The sequence below is a fragment of the Lynx canadensis genome, chromosome D3 (genome assembly GCF_007474595.2).
Source record: "Lynx canadensis isolate LIC74 chromosome D3, mLynCan4.pri.v2, whole genome shotgun sequence".
NCBI classification, from domain to species: domain Eukaryota; kingdom Metazoa; phylum Chordata; class Mammalia; order Carnivora; family Felidae; genus Lynx; species Lynx canadensis.
This window is the reverse complement of record NC_044314.2, coordinates 92,670,129-92,689,649: the sequence shown is the minus strand read 5'-3', so window position 1 is coordinate 92,689,649 and position 19,521 is coordinate 92,670,129. Positions and strand designations below refer to the sequence as shown.

Here is a 19,521-nt window from a genome sequence, read left to right as displayed (position 1 = left end):
CGTCCTAGGACAGACACACCTGACGGTAACTGAGAAACTCGCAGGCCCTCTAGAAGAGGTGCGGCGTGTATACTTAGAACGGACGGCGTGGACAGCGCGTTACGTCGAAGCAACTAACTCCGTTACGATCTTGAGCAAGCAGATTACAAACTGAGCAAACGGGCATGGAGAAAACGAAGCAGCACGAACAGAAAAGTGCCTTAGAGAAAACAAGGAGTGCCAGGTGGCTCGGCCAGTTGAGGACCCGACTCTGATTTCAGCTCAGGTCACGATCCGGGGGTCACTGGGATGGAGCCCCGCGTTGGGCTCTGCACGGAGCGTGGGGCCGGCTTAGGATTCTCTCCGCCCCTTCCCCTCTCGCGCGTGCTCGCGTGCTCGCTCTCAAAACAAACTCACCAGAAGAAACAAACGCCACAGCAGAACCACGGGGTGCGAGCCGTAGCGTGCGCTCGAGCTCCATGTGGTGCTTCTGCCCCCGCACCTCCCGCGCTCCAGGCTCGGCGGCTTGCCGACGGCAACCGCCGCCCTCACCTGTAGATGTGGACGTCTTTGCGCCTCCCGATCCTCTCGCACCACTCCTGCGCCTTGGCGTCCATCACGGGGTTCAGGTCGTTGTCGTAGAACACCACCGCGTCGGCCTCCACCAGGCTCACGCCTGTGGCGCGGCTGTGAGTCGACAGAATGGCACAGAAAATCCGCCTGTCTCTGTTGAAACTCCTCATCAGTTCCTGAGATGAAGTGAGATGTTGGGGTCAGCCCCCCCGGCAAACGCCGGAGGCCGTGGGCGCGCCCTGACATCGGCCGGCTAGAAGCCAGCGTCCGGTCGTCCCGGCTCCTGCCACGTGCATGCGGCCACCGCTCACCACAAACCTCTCCGCACACTCCTCACGGGACACCGAGCCTCGCTTTTTTACGAAAAGGAAGATGTCTGACTCTACCTGACGGGCACTGTCAGCTCAACCCGTGGGCCCCACGAGAACACAGAGTCTTCCTGGGGAGGGACGTGTGCTCGGTCCTGTACCCTCAGGCAATGCCGGAGCACTTCACGGCAAAAGGCTCCGGAGTAAGGCTGAGGGAGCGGGGAGACAGGCCCAGAGAGACCACCACGGGGACCCCTCTTCTTCCCAGAGATTCCACGTGTGACCTGTGACATCGCTGCCAGAAAACCTTGTCGGTTAACACCGCGCCGCGTCTCCTCCTAGGCCCTCCTCAGCGAGCGTGCGCACGGGCAGAAAGTCCCGTGGGTGCGGGAGCACGCGAAGAGGCCGACACGTTCCACGATCCGGCGGCAGGCCTTCCGGCGCTCGGGAACGTTCTCCCGTGCTCCCGACTCCCGTTCCGAACGCTCCGACGACGACCTGGTCGTCCAACCCACGGGGGACAGCGCGTGCTCACGACACCACCAAGCACCACGGCACACACGCGACCTGCCGACCCATCGCACGGCTGGACGCGCGTGTCGCTCTGGAGGGGAGTGAGGCGCCGAAGGGCTGAGCCCTCCACCCGGAATTACCCGGGCAGGCGCACGCCCACACTGTCGACCCGTCTCCTACAGAGCCGCGCGGCCTCACGCCCGCCGGGAGCGCGCGAGCACGTCTGTCTCACTGCGCCCGCTGTAGCAACACACGCTTAGCCGACCTGGCGAGTAACGGAGGGGCATGCCGCGCGAGACGGCGCTCGCTGGGTGCGCCGCGTCGGGACCGCGCCCGCACCTCCACGCCCCCCTGCTTCCTGGAGCCCACCAACCCGCTCCTCGTGACCGCAGGCCGCCTGTCCTGACACTGAGACAGCCAGCGGGCCGCACACGCCCAGTAACGGCGTGTACGTGCCAAAGACCTACTAAAGGGCCGCCACGGCTCTGAGAAACCAGGGCGGAGACTGGCGAAACTGGTTAACGACGCTGAAGCATCAGCTACAACAGAGAAGATCTTTTCTTCCTTACCTGCCGCTGCTCACTGTTGGCGTTTTCATCGATTCTGATATAGGTGAGATAATGGAAGTTCAAGAACATTTCCAAAATGTCCAACATGAGAACCATCTGCGACAAGATCAGCACTCGACGTCCTTCGGATTTCAACTTCTGAAGTAAGATGGCTAAAGCTTCCAGCTTGCCTGTGAAATTAACGCCATCAAGAGTCTCTCACGACCCAGGGCAAGGGAACCCCACCTCACGAACAGAGCTGGGGCGCCTCGGCAGCTCGGTCGGAGGAGCGTCCGACTCTCGATCTCCACTCAGGTTACGATCTCAAGCTGGTGAGATCAAGCCCTGCGCTGGGCTCTGCACTGCCTGTGGAGCCTGCTGGAGACTCTCTCTCCTCCCCCCACCCACCCTCACCGCCCTCCCCCACTCGCTCACACACGCTCTTAAAATAAACACAACCGAAACCGAAACCAAGGAGCAGAGCAAAAGGGAGCCTTCTCGTACCTGAGTCAAACTGCACCAATCTCAGCTCGGGAAACCGCAGGGAGCGCAGGGCCGTCATGCGCTGCAGCTGCTGTGCGTAGGGAGCCGTGTGCTCTCGCAGGCAGTGCCTCAGGACCCTCATCCTGTGGCTGTAGAGGGACGGCGGCCTCGCCACCCACAAGGAGGGGGGCGCGGCCACCACCGGAGGGATCACACACACCACCCTGAGAAGCAGAAAGTACACGCATCACACGTGGTGCCCACAGCGTCCCTACCGGGCAGCACCTGTCTCAGGAAGCAAAGGCTCAAGAAGGAAGTGGGCAGAACCTTCTAAGAGTGAGTTGCCAGAGAAGCCAGTGTGCCTAATTGTAGTCCCCATGGGGGTGACATGGCTGCTGGCCCACACCACCCGTCACAGCAACCATGGGAGCGGGTCCCTCCAGTGCCGGCCAATGAGGGCCCCCGGGACGGAAACAAGCGGTGCAGGGCACCCCGAGGTCGCAGGAGCAGGAACAGGGACGGCCTATTCTCTACGAAGTGCACGTGTCCATCTGGGGATGCAGGTGCCATGTCTCCTGGATGGCTGGGGGAGGGGATGGGACCCCCAGAGCCCGTAGAGCCACCGTGCCACCAGGAGGGAAGCCAGACGCAGCAGGAAGAGGGCCCTGCAGAGAGCAGCCACGTGCCACCCCTCCGGCTTCTGGAGGCCACCCGCGCCGGGAGGGCAGCTCCAGATGAATGTCCCGGACTTGCCACCAAGTGTGTGTAAACAAAAATGCCACCCATCGACAAAACCCTGATGGACAAAATCAAAGAGCTAAAACAACGGAAAGCAATTCCATGTTCATCGGTCGGAAGAGCCCACAGGACTAGCACGTCTGCTCCTGACCTAAAGGCTCAGCGCGATCCCAAAGCAAACCTCAGCCAGCCAGTCTGCAGACAGCCCGCACCGTGGGCCCCAGGTCAGCGTGGGCACGCAGCGACCAGAAGAGCCCACACGACACCAAACAAGAACAAAGCTGGAGGAGGGACGCCTCCCAACACCAAGTCTCACTGCAAAGCCACAGGGATGGAGAGGATGCCACCACGGTGCTGAGGACAGGACGGAACCTCCAGAGAGGCCAGCACAGTCCCCTGAGCACTCCCAATAGAGCAAAGACCTTCTCGCGACAAAGCTGCTGGAACAAGCAACAGCCGTGTGCAAACACACGCATCGCACACCCCGTGTTTCCTAACGGGACTCACGGTCACTCCCGTTCTCACAAACAAAAACCCCAAAGCAACAACCCACGTACACTTGATCAAGCCTCTGGATCGAGCAATTTACAGACGAGACAGAGAACAAAGTAACACGTCCAGTTACACCTCGAGGAACCATCGCCAAATACAGACTGTGCGAAGTCCTACAGGGCAAACCCCCAGGTCTCCTCAACCAACAGTCCACGGCGGGGGGAAAAAGAAGAGGAAGCGGCAGAACCCGATCAGAAGACACACGACAGGGGCACCTGGGTGGCTCATTCGGTTGAGTGTCCGACTTTGGCCCAGGTCACGATCTCGCAGTTTGTGAGTCTGAGCCCGCGTCGGGCTCTGTGCTGACAGCTCGGAGCCTGGAGCCTTCTTAGGATTCTGTGTCTCCCTCTCCCTCTGCCCCTCCCCGACTCATGCTCTGTCTCTGTCTCTCAAAAATGAATAAACGTTAAACAAAAAATTAAAAAAAAAAAAAAAAAAGGAAGACACACGAGAAAGAGAGAGTTGTTGACCGCTGAGCACCTCCCTGCCAAGATTCGGACTTGAACTACACAGACAGGACTTAGGAGACAACCAAAAATGAGAAGGCTCAATACGCACTTAATAACATCAGGAACGGCTCCTTTTTTAGCTGTGATCAGGCGACCGTGTTGCTTTCAGAGCGCGACAAAACCATGTTTGTCTGGAACCTGTCTCAGGACGGCCTTGCTCCGGGGCAGCAGACGGGTGACTTGAGACTGGGCAGATGCTGACAGCTGCCGAGGACGGGCTCTGGGAGCACGGGGCTCGCTGCGTTCTTTAGCTCGTGTGCATCTTAAGACTTTCCACAACACAGGACTGCAGGTGTGCGGGTTGGGGAAGACTGAATCTAGACACAGACCCAGACCCTTCACTGGCACTCGCTCAGCTCCGACCGTAGATGTAAATAGGAGACGCAGACAGGGACGCCCCTGCAGAACGACGCAGGGGGAGCCCGGGTGACCGGGGCTGGCCAGGACTTTGCAGGTCCAACCCCAAAGGCATGACCACGAGAGGAGACACAGCTGGGCTCCGCTAAAACCAAACAGTCTGCTCTGCGAAAGCCAGCGTCACGAGTAGACGAGCCGTAGACAAGATGTCCGTGAGAGACACGGCTGATGAAGGACTGCGGTCCTAACACACACACAACTCTTAAAACACAACGAGAAGATGAGCAACCCGTTTACCAGATGGGCCAAAGACCTCAACGGACACCTCTCCGCAGAACGCGGCAGAAAGCCACGAAGAGAGGCTCCGTGTCGCACGTCCTCAGGGAAGCGCAGATTACGGCCCCTGTGAGACGCCACCGCACGCCCGTCAGAGCGACCCGAGCCCACTACGCCGGCCACGGAAGTGTGACGAGGACGGGGGGCAGCGGGGCGGTCGCTCACCGCTGCTGGACGCAGGGCGGGGCCGCCAAGGGGCCGGCGGGCTCTGAGGGGAGGGGCGGACAGGCAGAGCACAGGGGGTTTCAGGGCGGTGAGACCGCACGGCCCACCCGAGCCAGGCTGCTGGAGGTCACCGCGTCCCCGCCGGAAACACGCGGTGACCATGAGGCCTGCGCCCGGCCCCACAGACAGAACGGGAGGGAGAGAAGACTCGCGCCCGGGTGGGACCGGACACGCACTCAAAGCAGGGGATGGAGCGCAAATGGGCCGAGCCCCCCTGCTGGCTGCGGAGGAAGCGGAGTTGCGGGCTGGGGCCAGGGGGCCGTGCACACAGCAGCAGGTGATGGTTTTCTCTTCTATGGCTCTTTTCTGAGTTTCAATCTCAAACACACACTTCCTGTCAAGCAACGTTACATTTTCCGCGTGGCTTTTGAGTGAAATGTTACGTAAGGGAGCACAACAGAGAAAACTCCTCACTGCCACAGTGGACGGTCCCCCCACGGCCGGGCTGTGGTCGGTGCTGTGGCTCTGCACCCAGGCCAGCCCACGTCGACCCGGACGCTGCCCTGGGGACAGGCCTGGAACCCAAGGGAGAAGAGAGCACCCCGAGGACACACACCTTCCCCTAAGGTGAAGAGACAGACTGATGCCGGAGCCAGAGACCCCGGAAATGATTTCTCAACAGACTTTCCGAGGGACAGTTCGTGGAGAAACCAACGGCCACGAAGTGGGGAGACGGGGGGGGGGCGGGGGGGGCAGACACGCTCCGCTGGGGGCACTTGGGAAGCCCGTCTCGGGGAGCAGACTGCAAGCATACACAGAGGTCGCCCCACCTGTCGATGACGTCCTGCAGGCAGGCTTGCCGTTGGGTCAGTGTCAAAACCAGGTCCCTCTGACCGCTTGAGGGTGAGGAGTGACCGCCGGCCGGCCCGACCCCTTTCTGGTGACCGCTGTCAGAAGCCCTGAGCCAAGGTGCCTGTTCTCCGCCGACCACAGAACAAATCCGCAACAGATCTCTGCCGTAGACGGGAGCTCGAGAGCAGCGTCGCTCGTTGACCAAGTAGATCTGGTCCAGTCGCTCCTTCAGAAGTCTGGTCTTCTCCTCCTTTATGGGAAACAGGGCGAAAACAGCCACTGAAGAGCAGCAAGCCCGGTGCCTGGTCTCACCAAGCCCTGCGGCGTCCCTCCCGCACGCCAGTCCTCGGAGACGCCCACGGCCCATCCTGCGGCAAAAAGCAACAGCAAGGAGGCAGAACCGATGGGTGCACTTCTCCTCCAACGTGGTGAGCATTTCTGACGCCCAGAAGACGGACAGGGGAGCATGAAAAACGTGAAATGTGATTTCTGGAATCACAAGACCCAGTTTCATCTGTTATGAAACGTATTTATAAAATCAAGTTCTGAAATTGAGAGACGATGTGCTTTCGAAGGCACGTATACCGATGACGCTGTTAAAAACCATGCCTCCCCCCCACCCCCCAAGTAGCTTCTGAGAAACGACTTCCGCGCGAAGAGGGGCCCGCGGGCAGCCACGTAGCACGGGCGCCAGCCGCCCCGCCGTACCTGGGCCGGCCCTCCAACGGGGGAGGCCGCTTTTGAGGCCATGCCAGGTTCTCCTGTGGCCAGGGGGTTGACTGCCACTCGCCCAGGTGCACCAACTGCAAAGCAAGAGGGACGGGTTGGAAAACAGAGCTCCCGGTGGCTCTGCGGACCCCCTCCCCCAGCAGCTCGCTCTATGCAGTGTGTCACATCCTCTGGGGCCGTCAGCAAAGCCCCCACTCTCTGGTCCCCGTCTGAGCTGAACGGCATGGTGTGGAGAGCCCCCAGGGTGTCCAGAGGCGGCACCCACACTGGAGACCCGTGGTCATCCTCACTGTGACGATGCACGCGTCCCCTGGGACTCTGCTCACCTGCATGCCCCCCGGCAGGGAGCCAGCACCACCCTGTCTCTCCAAACTGAGGCTGGATGGATCTGCGCCCCACCAGCCCGCCCCCGTCAGCCAGGCCACGCGGCACATCCCGACAGGGACTTTGCACGGGGGGCACTGAAGACTGACAGAGATCTGGGATAAGACAGCCACCTTGGGGCGCCTGGGTGGCTCAGTCGGTTAAGTGTCTGACTTTGGCTCGGGTCATGACCTCACGGTTCTCGGGTTCGAGCCCCACATCGGGCTCTGTGCTGACAGCTCGGAGCCTGGAACCTGCTTTGGATTCTGTGCCTCCCTCTCTCTCTGCCCCTCCCCCCCTACTTACGCTCTGTTTCCCTCTCTCTCAAATAAAACCTTAAAAAAAAAAAAAAAAAAACTAAAAAAAAAAAAAGAAAAAAGCCACTTCAGGGGACGGGGCAGGGGCAGGCACTGGGCACAAGAGTGTGGTGGGGGCGACTGACCTGTGGGGACAGGGGACAGGAGCGAGTTCTGGAAGGCGAGGGAGGCCTGGGAAACAGCACCAGCCACAGGTGGGGACACCTGCCGCGGCAGGGATGTGCAAATGCCACCAGCCCCGCGGTCTCCTCCAGACCCCACTACGGGGCCTGACAGGGAGCAGGGACAGAGGCCCCACCCAGTCTCGGCACAGACAACACAGAGACCGGGGCTGAGCAGGGGACAAGGGCCATGGGTTGGGAGGGGTCCCTGTCGGACTGCCTGCTTGGCCGCCTCAGACCACAGGAAGATGAGTATGTCCAGGACAGCAGGACCCTGGGGGGAAGCAGGCCAAGGACAGGCCAGGCAGAGAAGGGCCTGAATCCTGGTCCATCACCGGTCCCAGGGGAAATTCAAGCATGTTCACTAAACGTACTTGTGACGTTGACAGGCAAAATTTCTCATGATTCCAAGCCTCTCGTTGGAACAGAAAGAAAAAATCTGAGGTTGAGTGGAGACTGGTCATACTCCACAGACAGCTGTGCGGGGAAAGAGCAGGAAAACAACCCAGGCTGCTGGCGGCCTGTCTGTGGAAACCGGAGACGCTCACCAGCGGACTCGGGCTCGGAGGCGCCACAGGCGGAAACCACAGACACCTTCCGGTTACCTTGCAAGCACAGTCGCACAGAAAGAAGCTCCGGAAGCCAAGTCTTCCCGCTCCGAGCACCCTACCTGGCGGTGTCATGGGTGCAGGGCCCGGGCCGCCCGCGGGGGGCTTGCTTCCCAGGGCGTTGAGGGCGCCCGCCTGAGACATGGTCTGCATCACCACGGGGCCTGGAGGCCGCAGGTAGGACTGGCCGGGGGCGGATACGATCTGGAGGACGCTGCCTGCAATCAATCACACGGACGGCGGGAGGCGTCAGCCGCAGGCCGTGCACGCCTCTCCCTCCCAGCCTCGCTCACTTCCAAACACGGGGGAACAAATGAAGCAAAACACTGAATCCAAAATCAGATTTACTCCCAACAAGGCAACGCAGAGTTTAGTTACTAGAGAAACAACGAGAACATCTCATTTACGACGAACGAACACCAGATGGAGCAAAGTCGCTTTTGCTCAAAGTCAAGAAAACGCTCCTCTCATCTATGCGGCTCCTGACTTGCAGCGGTGCAACAGGTGTCCACGAAGGTGTGTCCCACCAGCCTGAGGACCCACACGACTCACGGGGCGAGCCCCAGCCCCCGGATCCCACGCTGGTGCTTGCCAGTCCAGAAAGGGCGATGAAGAAACCGCTAGAAACGGTTTCTGGCCCAAATGCCGCGGCTCTCCTCACTGGTTAAGGGGCTTGCCGCACCCGGCCTTTTGTGTGACTCTTTCTGACGTCTTTTACTCTGGAGGCGCGGCCCCACGTTGGGCTCCAACACGCTGGAGGCATTGCCAGATAGCCTTGCCCTTCTGGCCGGAAAACCGAAGGAAGAGCAAATGAAGCCCAATCAAGCGGCGTCTTTGCTGCAGGCTTCCTGGGGCTCCGCTCTGCCAACCCACGCCTGACCATCCAGCGCCCATACGGAGCGCCCCAACCCTGGCTGACAAGGGTCACCTCGTCCCAGGAGGCCGCTGCAGGCGCCACCTGTGGCCAAGACCCACAGGCAAGGGGGACTCAGACTCTGAGCTGCTGCCACGTGGTCATTTCGGGCTAATCCTCGCGTGCCCCTCAGACTACACCCCCCGTCCTCTGCACGGAGAAGTTACCATAGGAACACGTCCGTTCAGACAAGGGCCTGGGGGGCTTTGGTCTGGGAGTCAATGCCATAAAACCTGTATGTGAAAGAAGGTAACTTCTACGTAAATTGCTAGTTCTTTGGTGGCATCAGGACGATTTATCTCACGCCAAAATTAGAAAGTAACAGATATTTTCATTTTGATTTTTAAAATAGGGACTATTTGGGGCACCTGGCTGGCTCAGTCAGTAGCGCATGCGACTCTTGATCTCAGGGTCGTGAGTTCAAGGCCCACGTTGGGCGTAGAACTTACTTAAAAAATGGTAATATAAGTGTAAAAAAAAAACCAAAAACAAAGCAAGAGGGAACGTTTCCAAAGAGCGTACGTTATCAAAAAAACAATGACAAAAACAAATCCCCCCTCCAAAAAAAAACCCAGATCAGCGACAGAGCGTGCCTCAACTCCAGGCAAGCACGTGCTTTGGTGTTACCCGGCCAGTGCCCTGAACACCCCACAACGGAGGACTCACGAAGGCCGTCTACAGTGTCGGACGTGAGCTCCTCCGAGTCCCAGCAGCAGTCGGGGACGGGAGGGGGGGCCCGGGCTGACAGGAGAGCTGTCTGCGGTCACCACGGGCAGCTGGCCCTTACCTTGCAGCTGCAGGGGCTGGCCGGCCGTGAGCTGCCGCAGCTGGCTATGCGACAAGGTGAACTTGTTCCCTTGGAACTGCAGCGTCACGGGGGTCTCTGGCTGGGCAACTCGGCTCTGCGGTCCCGCCAGGGACGCCAGCTGCGCTATTTTGACCACCTCCCCACCTGCGGAAATGCAGAGGAAAAGGGGATTAAAGCCTCTGGGAAACTTGCAACTCTTCCACTGACGACCGCTTGTGGTCTAGAACCACCGTCTGTGGTTCACTGAAGTGTCACAGAAATGTCTCTTATGTATTGCTTTCTAACGCTTTCAGAAAATATTTTTATAGAAAACGGAAGTTAAGATTAACGTTGGATCTCGATGGTTAACTTATTTAATTATAACTGGTAGAGATTTTAAATTATCAGATATTAATATAATAACGAAACTACTGAGAAATATTTTACTTTTCTCTGTAACCAACCAAAGAGCAGCAAACGTCAAATATGGCAGAAATCTACTCGTAATACGCTTTGAAACTCTAACATCAACCTCTTCAGAGAACTTTCAAAATGTGAAGAAGGATGTGTCTGATTCAGTCCACAGCGGCACACAACTGCGCCCCTGCAAGCGTAAGAGAGCTGGTAACTAGCTTCCGGGACACCCACAACGTTTGCACGACTGGGGAATGCATCTGAGGACATACATACGTCGCACAAATGTAGCGTTAAGTATAAAGCTTCACGCTCACTGGAACTAGACTGTAGGATTCGATCCAGAACGTTGACTGAAAAATGCCAGACTCGACACTGCTTAGAACACGGGCTCTGAAAACGTAACTCGGACAGAGTCCTGTGCACCCAACTGAGGGAGGTGCTGCCCTCGGGCTGTGAACGGGCACGGGGCGCACGGGGCTCCGACCCCCAGTGGTCGATGATGGACACTAACCGCTGCCCCCAAGGAAGCCCACGGCAGAACGATTAGCGACACCGTACAGAGAACAGTTAGCGGAAGAGGAGGAGAACGTCCCGCCCCCGGAAAGCAGCGAAGAGGAGGGACAGGAGGAGGCGCGGAGAAGTGTGTGTGGACAGGATGCCCGGCCCTGCTCCGTGCAAAGAGGAGGGCGGTGGGGGACTCTGCCCGAGCTCAGCTCCTGTGGCACGGCCCCCCGCACGCCTGGCCCCGACAAACAGAAATGTCCCTCCCTCAGGCAGCTCGCCAAGACAGCCGCTCTATGTGCTGGCAGCGGAACGAGGCCTCGTCACGAGGGACTAGCTGAACTGGGGGGTCTCCTCACTACGTGCCCTCGCCCAGCTTCCCAGAGAGGTCTCGACACTGGCTGCACCCACACACCAAGTGCTCACGGGGCGTGTGAGAAACAATGATGCCTACGACTGTCTCAGTTAGGACGCGTCCCACAGCACAATGAGCAGGGACACGTGCAAGATTTGGAAATGGGTTAACGACACCGATCACGATAAACCGTTCTAAGGAAGTTAAGTAACATCGTGACATTTCCATCACCAAATCATTACAAGATGCCTCAGCTGAGCAGTAACTCACGCCAGGCTTCAAGGTGACACTAAGCGAGAGTAAAAACCAGGCTGGTTTTCGGCAACCGCCACCAGTGCCCTCCGTGCTGTCGCTCTGGTGCCACCCGCTTCACGGGCTGAGCCCTGCGGCCGAGGGAGCGAGCCCCCGGCCGGTGCGGAGCAGGAGCGGGGCCACTGGCACAGCAGCAGAGCACGCGCAGGACGGAAGCAGAGCCGACACCCGGTGGGGGGGTGGGGGTGGGGGGGCGGGGGGGAAGGGGGGGCAGGGGGGTCGGGCAAAAGGATGGGGGAGGCCCGGGCCCTGGACGCGGGCCCCGCACACTCAGGGCCAGAAACGACAGCGTGGCGAGAAAGGCAGCACCCGGGCACGGGGTCAGGGAGACAGAGGGGACGGCAAGGCTCCTGACACACGCTGACCGGACGCGGCGGGACGGGAAGGGCGAGGCCACTTACTGGGCAGGCGCGCCTGGGCCTGTGAGGTGAGCACCAGCCCCGGAGGCAGCGCGCTCTGCCCGGCCGGGTGCGGGGGGGCCTGGGGCGGGGGCGGGGGCGGGGCCCGCGGTTTCGCAGGATGGGCCGCGCTAGGTGCTGCGCTGGAGGTCGAGGCGGGCGGTCTCGGCGCGCCGGCGGAGGCCTGGGAGGTCTGAAACGGGGCTGCCGCCACTGCAATCGATAAGGTTGGTTTGTGCAAAGCCGTTAGAGGTTCTTCACGAAACGCAGTGTTTTCAAACCCGAGTCTCGAAGGAGCAAAGCAAACATCTACCGTCTCTGGAGGGAGAAACCCTCCCTGCAGAGAGGGCGGGGTGCGGCCTACGGGGTGAGAAAACCCTAACTTTGTGTCCGCTGTGCGCTGGTTGCCGAGGTCTGCTGCCACAGGACACGGGGTGCCGGGGGTCGGCTGGTCCCGCAGGAGCCCACCCCTCCCCACCCCAGCACGAGTGCAGCCGGGAGCCCTGGCCGGACGCTGAGGACCCAGTGACTACAGCTGCAACACCGACAGTCGCCTCCTGCCAGCCGACCCGCCCCTTCTTTACGGCGACAGTCGGGCCACGGAAGCGACCCCGAACACGAGCGGCCTTCTTGAGGTGTCACACACAACCCTGGACCCACGCTTCCCCGCATGGCTGAGAGCCTTCTCCAGGGCACATCCGCGTCAGCACGCCCACAGTGACTTGACTGACACCGCGATGTCTTGTTTGGGGTTGGGGGGGGGGGGTTGCGGGGGAGAAACTCCAGTTTCAACAAACCAAAAAGCCTGAAAGTCACGAGCGAGCTACGCGAGGTCCTCCGCAGAGCGGAAGCAGGCGGCCCGTTCCCGTCCAGAGCCACGGCCGCCCATGCAGAGGGGCAGGGGAAGCCGAGGAAGCACATCCACAGAGAGCCGCGGTCTCACCGAGGGCGCACCAGCACACGAGGCCTACCTTTCGCATCCGGATTTGCAGAGAACGTAGCAATCGGTGGCCGTCCTCGCACGTGGCCCTGCGGAGCGGCGGTGGCCGCGGCGGAAGCCGCCGTCCTGGGCGGGTGCACGCTGGGGAAAGCCACGGTGCGACCCTCGGGCTTCTGGCCGTACTGCACTGGCTGAAACAACCTGGCGAGAAGGCGTGTGTGCCGCTGAGACATGGAGGGCCCGCGCCCCACCCCCCTGCCCCGCCCCGAGATGGCGAGGGTCCACTCCCGGTGCGGCTGGAACGGGCAGTTCAGCACAGGGGCGGGGAGGCGTCGACCACCCTCAGGACACAAAGTGGCACCGTCTACCCTGAGGCTAGGGGACACGGTGAATGTGTGTATCTAACGTTCAAAAGCCTCAACGCTACTGCTTGCAGTGTGAGCGGAGCAGGGGCTCGGGGGAGCCACCTCCAACAGTCAAGTGACAAGGCAGCACAGGTCACAGTGGAAGCAGCAAGGGCACCTTGGAGGCGATGGGGATGAAACCACAACAGGGGACCTCTCCCACAGCCACCACACGCGATGTGTTCTTTACGTCCCTTTTACCTGGAAGACCGTAACAACGCAAATCCTAGACGCTTATGCCCCTGTGCAATATAAGAGCTGGAGGCAGCCAACAGAAAGCCACAAAACGAAGCCGGGCTGGCCCCCGAGGACGGCACCTCTGCTGGCCCGTCGTGTATTTAAGGGAGGGGGGCGGAGGGGGATGGAGAGGGGCAGAGAGGGGCGGAGGGGGGCGGAGGGGGGCGGAGGGGGGCGGAGGGGGGCGGGCTCCGGGTGCCCAGGGAGGCACGTGCACCACGGGCAACGAGAACAGGTGCCGTTTTGCAGAACTGGTCCCTTTCTCACTAAGCTCCCTATTTTCTCGCTTCTTTCTCATCTGCCGCCCGAGTAGGAGATTTCGCGGATTTCCAACTTGCTAGATTTAGCGTATCTTAAACCACTTGCTTCCACTTCATCATCTAACGTGTCCTGCCCCTCCCAGCCACGCGGCACCTGCAAAATCGACTCAGATGTTCTTCAGGGATCCTTGTGCCGCGGCCAGGGGCGGAGCCCTCTGCCCACCCCCACGTCCCCCCCGACCGCACACTGCGCACGGTGCACCCTCTGTCCCAGACAGCGGCCACCACAGCACACGCTGGGCAGATCCAGCCTGACCTCCCGCCCCGACCTCCTCTCCATACAGTCCCCTCCCACGTCCCAATGCTGCTGAACCGCCACCAGGTTGTTCTTAGGAGAGCAAAGGGCCACACCGCCCTGCCCTGCCCAGGGGTACGGACTGCCCACGCATGCCACGTGCACAAGCTGCCCCCACAGACACTAAGGATGCCAGGCCAGCTTCCAGAAGCAGGCGACCCAGTGAGAGGATCCTCATCCCGTGGCTGTTTCATCCCCAGCCACCTTCGGGTCCTCATGTGGACCCACAGCAGGCATCCTGAGGGGCGATGGGGCTGGGCCCTTCAGCGGGGGGCGGGGACATCACCGACCCGACGGCCGATCGGGGGCCGGCCCGGAGCCAAGCGAGGGCTTCGGTGAGGAGGCAGCGCTTCACGCCACACACCTGCTGGGCTTCAGTCTGAGAGCCGCCGGCCTGCCCGACGGGAGCGGCGCGGCGAACAGCTCCTCCATGAGTTTCCGCGTCACCTTCTTCTTACACAGCAGTTCCGCTTCGTGGCGGGTCATTTTATTCTCCAGACCGATAAGATCAAATACAGAGAGATCCGCTTCCTAGAAAAAAAACAGTTTTGCTCCACGAGGCAGGAGAAAGATGGGAATCCAAGCACATCCCAAACAGGATTGCCAGGCCCAGGTGGCCACGCTCCCCGGGAGGCTCCCTGAAGCCACTCCGAGGCTCAGGCGGGCCACCGGACCCCAGCATGCCTCGGTTTCCTCGCCGTTAAGACCATCTCAAGTGCCAGTGGGAATGGAGAAGACAGTGCTGAGGAACAGAACGGACTCAGCAGAGGAGAGAGAGAGACCAGACAGGGTGAGTGCCAGCCCTCATCGAGAAGGGGAGCCTTCGGGCAGAGAACCATGCGCACCGGGGAAGTGGAGGTGGGTGCGTGCCACACCGCTCGGTCTGGAGCCCTGGAGACACGCGTTGCACAGGCGGGAGCACGGCCTCAGTCTCCAGCTGGGGGCAGACCCCCTCACCTGTGCTCTAACGAGGAAACACGGCCTCGTGCCCATCGCGACGTCGACAAGGGGAATGGACAGCAGGTGCCGGAGAGCCCCCCCGCACCCTCAAACACACGGGGGGATGTGCAAACAGCCTGGCCGCTCCTCGAAAGGTTAACGCGGAGGAGCCACATGGCCCCACAACCGCACACCTAGACGCGTGCCCGAGAAACACAAAATCTGCGTCCGCACAAAGCTGCTCCTTGAGCATCCACAGTAACACGACTCACAGCGGGCAAACCGTGGAGGTAAGCTAGGTGTCCCTTAACGGACGACCGGGTGAGCAGCCCGCGCTCCACCTGCAGAGGGAATACGATTCAGCCTCGAGCAGGAAGGAAATCCTGACGTGCGCCACAAGACAGATGAACTCTGAAATCGGTACGCGCGGCGAAGTGAGCCAGACACAAAAGACGGAAGCAGACCGGGTACTGGCGTCTTGCTCACTGCTCTTCAGTAATTAGAAAACTGCTTGGCCCCTAGCAGGCCTCAGTGCTCGCTGAACAAGAGAGAGAAAACGGTAAAATGTGACCTACACCAAGCTCACGTCTTGGGACGCCAGGCACAGCGTCAGGTTCTTCCCGTGGATCCCACACACACACAACGCACACAGGAAGGGCATGGTTACGCCCCTCCCCGCCCCCCACCAAGGGGGACTCGGCCCAAAGCCCCCCAGCCAGCGCGTGGGGTGGGGGGCACGCGGAGAACGCCAGGTTCCCGCAAACACACACATGCGGGCACAGGACCCACCCGAGGCGTGAGACGGCGCGTGACGGGCGCGCGCCTAGGAGACGCCAGCGTGCATCCCCAACGGGCACCCGTAGTGGTGCCCTGAGCTCCCCGCAAACGGCCCCTCCTGGCCGCTAGGAGCCCCTCCTCTGCAGCCGTCGGGCCGACCCAGGGCGCAGACCGTGCGTCAGGGGAAGGCGAGTCCCCAGCGCGGGCCGAGCGCGCCGAAAGCAACCTCCCGGCCCCGGTGCCGCGCAACAGGGCGTCTGCTGCGGGTGTCAAGCGGACACAGACCTTCCGCGAGTCTCCGTCGAGTGCCTGGAGGACGAGGGAGGCGGAGCGGTACCGCAGGGGCCCCGCCGTGTAGGACGACTCCGGGAGCCGCGGCTCCACCAGCCCCGGGTGGTTGCAGATACGCTGCAGCCTCAGCAGGATGCTCAGCACGTCCACGAAGTGCCCGCTCTTCAGCGCCTCCTGTGTCCTGCTCTCGGGGAGAAACACCAGCACGGGCATCAGCGTGGGCGCCGTGGACACTGCTGACCGCAGGAGCACAGCCGGCGCGTCCTCGCCAGGTCTGGGTGAGCAGTCCCCCCGGAACGCTCACGTCCCACTGTCCTGCAGGCGGTCGGGACTCTCAGAGCCACTTACCGTTCCCTCGAAACCAGCCGGGAGGCAGAGCGCCAGGAGGGAGGGTCGGATGGGCACACAGCTGTCCCAGCCACCCCTCCCAGGGGAGAATGACACTCTAAACGGGCAGCGGTTGACGTGTTCCCGCCCCACCGTCACGAGTGCCGTAAAGCAAGGGCAGGCACCAGGGCGAGAGCACCCGACCCGGGGGAGGAAGGGCCCCCCAGGTGGGACAGCAGCCCTGGCTCTGCAGCCATGAAGGCAGACACACAGGCCGACCGCAGGCCAGGCCAGGCCCATGCGGGAAACACAGTGGCTGGAGACCCCCAGGGCGAGGAAGAGGGCGCGGTGTCCCCAGGAGGTGCGGGAAGGAGCCGTGGGGACCGAATGGAGGGCGGGCTGGTCCTCAGAGACCCAGGAGCAGAGGCGACAAGACAGAGGGACAAGGAGCGGCAGGGAGGATGCCAGACTTCCAGATGGGCATCGGGGTGATGGGCTACTGCGTCCGAGGACAGGGAAGTCTAGACAAAAGGTGCTCTGGGGATGCCCTCACGAGACCGGGCGCTCAAGGATATATCCCTCAAGGGATAGCCGAAGCGGCCGCGGGAGAACGTGGCCAGCTGGCGGGCTGTGCTGGAAGTCAGCAGAACCCCACACGAGCCGCTCTCGGCCACAAAGAAACGGGCCCCGGCAAAGCGGCCGGGCAGGGACAGGGACAGGTACACGGTCTGCAAGCCGGGCTCCGGAGAGCAGAGTCTGGAGAGGGGGAGGAGAACGTGTAAGGCGCCCGCTGTCTACACGAGGGCCGGTACGAGGGACGTATCTCAGAAGAAAATGCCGAAGCACAAGCGAGGCCCAGGACCCCGGAAATAAAGCCCTGGAGCAGAAGAGGCTCACACGGGCAGGTGTGCAGGGCCCCCAGGAAAGAGGGGGAGACGAGGTCTGCCGAGGAGAGGGCGCACCGGAAGACGGCAAGAACCGAGACCCGGCCTGCCGCCGAGTGACCAGAGCAAAGCTCAGAGCCCGCTCGAGGACCCCAGACCGTCGCGTCAACGTGCAACGAGGCACGTCCGTCATCGGGAGCTAAAGTGGGGTTGGCCACAGGCGTGCTCGACGCCTCCCATGTGACTGGACAGATTCAGGGAAAAAGAGGTCCACGGACACGAAGAGGAAGAGTCACTTCCCGCTGCTCTACGAGGAGCAGGAGCCACGCCACAGCCCAGGTCTGCAGTCGCCATCCTCCCACGTCCGCGGGCAGGACCGGCGCCGCCCCCGCCAAGGCGAGCCCAGCACGCCCACGGCCCAGACGTCCTGAGGGCACCGTCTGCTGCCGGTGAAGGAACGCCAGGGGAGCCCCCCAGAGGAGGACGGGTCTCCCCCCGCGGGCGTGACAGCGCCCTCCACGGACCCCGCTCTCTGTAACCCGAAGTCACACCCGAGAGAGGAGCTGCCGGACGCGAAAGAAGGTGGCCGGTCCCCGGGGCACGGCCGGGGCAAGAGGACTCTGCGGCTCCTCCTCTCCCCTGCAGCATCACCGATGCCACCCGTCAGGGACTAAGACCTTGTCCCAGGGCGCAAGAACGCATGCTTACGTTCCGGCCTCGGGTTTTCCAGAACCAGCCTGGGAGAACAAGCTGCACGCAGACGCCATCCTGACGACTCTGCCGACGAGGACGTGGCGCGCACAATGGTCTCACGGGGACACCGTGCCCCGCTGGGCCCCCTGAGCCCCACCGAGACCCGCACGTGCAGCCTCAGGGCGGCACCCCGGTCACCACCTGTCCCCTTGGGCCGTCACAGACCGAGCCGCCCAGTCGGAGCGCGCGTGCCCCGCCGGCCTCTGCCGTGAGCCCGGGGAGCAGGGAGGGCACGGGGTGCAGGCCGCGCGCCCGCTCACCCGGGCTGTAGGATCACGTCCTCGTACAGGGCCTTCTGCCGGCTCGACAGCCGGCACTTGAGCACGTGCTCGTACTTCCTCGTCAGCTGCTTCTCCACGTCCCTCTTCGTCCTCCTCAGGATGAAGGGCTGGGTCACCTGGACGAGACACGAGAGCACGTTGCGTCGTCTCCCTCCCATCGTCTCCCTCGCCGCCCCCGCCCCGGCCCGCGGCGCCCACCCGGTGCAGGCGGATGACCACTTTGTGGTAGTAGTCCTGGTTCTCCTCGCTCGGGGCCTTGAGCGGCGGGTGCAGGTAGGGCCTGGAGACGCCGGGGATGAGGAAGTGCACCATGGTCCACAGCTCCAGGAAGGTGTTGTGCGGCGGCGCGTCCATCAGGAGCAGGCGCTGCTGGCTGCGAGCACAGGCCACGGCTGAGCCCTCGCCCGGCAGGCCGGCTGCGGGCTCGCCGCCCCCGAGGACGCGAGAGGAAAGGCACGGCGGGGTCACGGAGTCCGGGTAAGTGCGCGCCCCGGGGACGGACCGGACGACACGAGCGCCTCGGGACCCGCGGCCCCACACGCCCATCAGGGCGAAGGGAACCCCCGTGCGGCCGACCGCACCCGCCGGCCTGCTTCGCGTCACCGGCACGGCGACCAGAACCCTGGGGCGGGAGCGGGGGCGGGTCCCACCTCTTCAGGGTGAACACGGCCTCCCAGTGCCTCTCGGTCATGCCCTTGACGCGCTGCATCTCGTCGATGACCAGACACCTCCACCGCACCCGCGTGAAGGACGCGTAGCCCCTGAAGAAGTGCTTGTAGGGCGCGACGCACACGTTGAAGCTGTTGGGCTCCGTCCACTCCTGCGGCACAAGAACCCGGCCGCGAGCACGCCTCCCCTGCGGGAAGACGGCCCGCACGGCGCCTCCCGTGCCGCCGCCCCATCCCGCCACCCCGCTCCTCCGGACCGCCGGCCGCTACGGCACACGGCACAAGGCACAGGTCCTCCCGGGCTCTTCCTCTGGGAGCGAACGTACTGCAGACACAACCCGAGAAGCTGCTCTGAGGCGTTAACAACCGGTCCCGGAAGACGGGTCACCACGGAGAACCATGGAGGGAAACCAGCTGTTCCATCATCCGTGGGGACACCGCACGGAAAACGTCACGGGACGTCCGCACGTCCGCGCCGCAACTGACTGCGTCACAGGCTTTTCAAGAACGAGCTAACGACCAGCGACGGTACGCGAATACATCCCAGAATACTCACTCTTCCAGTAACTACTACCCAACGTCACGGTCTGACAACGAGGCAGTGTGTCAGCTTCAGTGAAAGACAGTGCCG

The 19,521-nt window shown here is 62.0% G+C and overlaps 1 protein-coding gene and 1 non-coding gene across 9 annotated transcripts in view; both read right to left on the bottom strand.

Moving 5' to 3' along the window:
- Nucleotides 1-19,521, bottom strand: part of EP400 (E1A binding protein p400) — a 97,207-nt gene that overhangs the window by 33,771 nt on the left and 43,915 nt on the right. For all 8 annotated transcript variants that reach the window (XM_030336892.1, XM_030336897.1, XM_030336895.1 and 5 more), the window contains 14 exons: nucleotides 18,873-19,042; nucleotides 18,421-18,595; nucleotides 18,202-18,338; nucleotides 15,972-16,158; nucleotides 14,335-14,501; nucleotides 12,746-12,915; nucleotides 11,778-11,987; nucleotides 9,792-9,956; nucleotides 8,154-8,309; nucleotides 6,622-6,716; nucleotides 5,892-6,163; nucleotides 2,426-2,628; nucleotides 1,943-2,112; nucleotides 532-728 (listed from right to left, as the gene is read on the bottom strand). In XM_030336892.1, the coding sequence (XP_030192752.1) occupies nucleotides 532-728; nucleotides 1,943-2,112; nucleotides 2,426-2,628; nucleotides 5,892-6,163; nucleotides 6,622-6,716; nucleotides 8,154-8,309; nucleotides 9,792-9,956; nucleotides 11,778-11,987; nucleotides 12,746-12,915; nucleotides 14,335-14,501; nucleotides 15,972-16,158; nucleotides 18,202-18,338; nucleotides 18,421-18,595; nucleotides 18,873-19,042 (2,474 nt within the window). The remainder of the gene's footprint in view (nucleotides 1-531; nucleotides 729-1,942; nucleotides 2,113-2,425; nucleotides 2,629-5,891; nucleotides 6,164-6,621; nucleotides 6,717-8,153; nucleotides 8,310-9,791; nucleotides 9,957-11,777; nucleotides 11,988-12,745; nucleotides 12,916-14,334; nucleotides 14,502-15,971; nucleotides 16,159-18,201; nucleotides 18,339-18,420; nucleotides 18,596-18,872; nucleotides 19,043-19,521) is intronic.
- On the bottom strand, nucleotides 948-1,078 carry LOC115498873. The gene has a single exon (XR_003963992.1). It is a non-coding gene; the product is annotated as a small nucleolar RNA SNORA49 (small nucleolar RNA).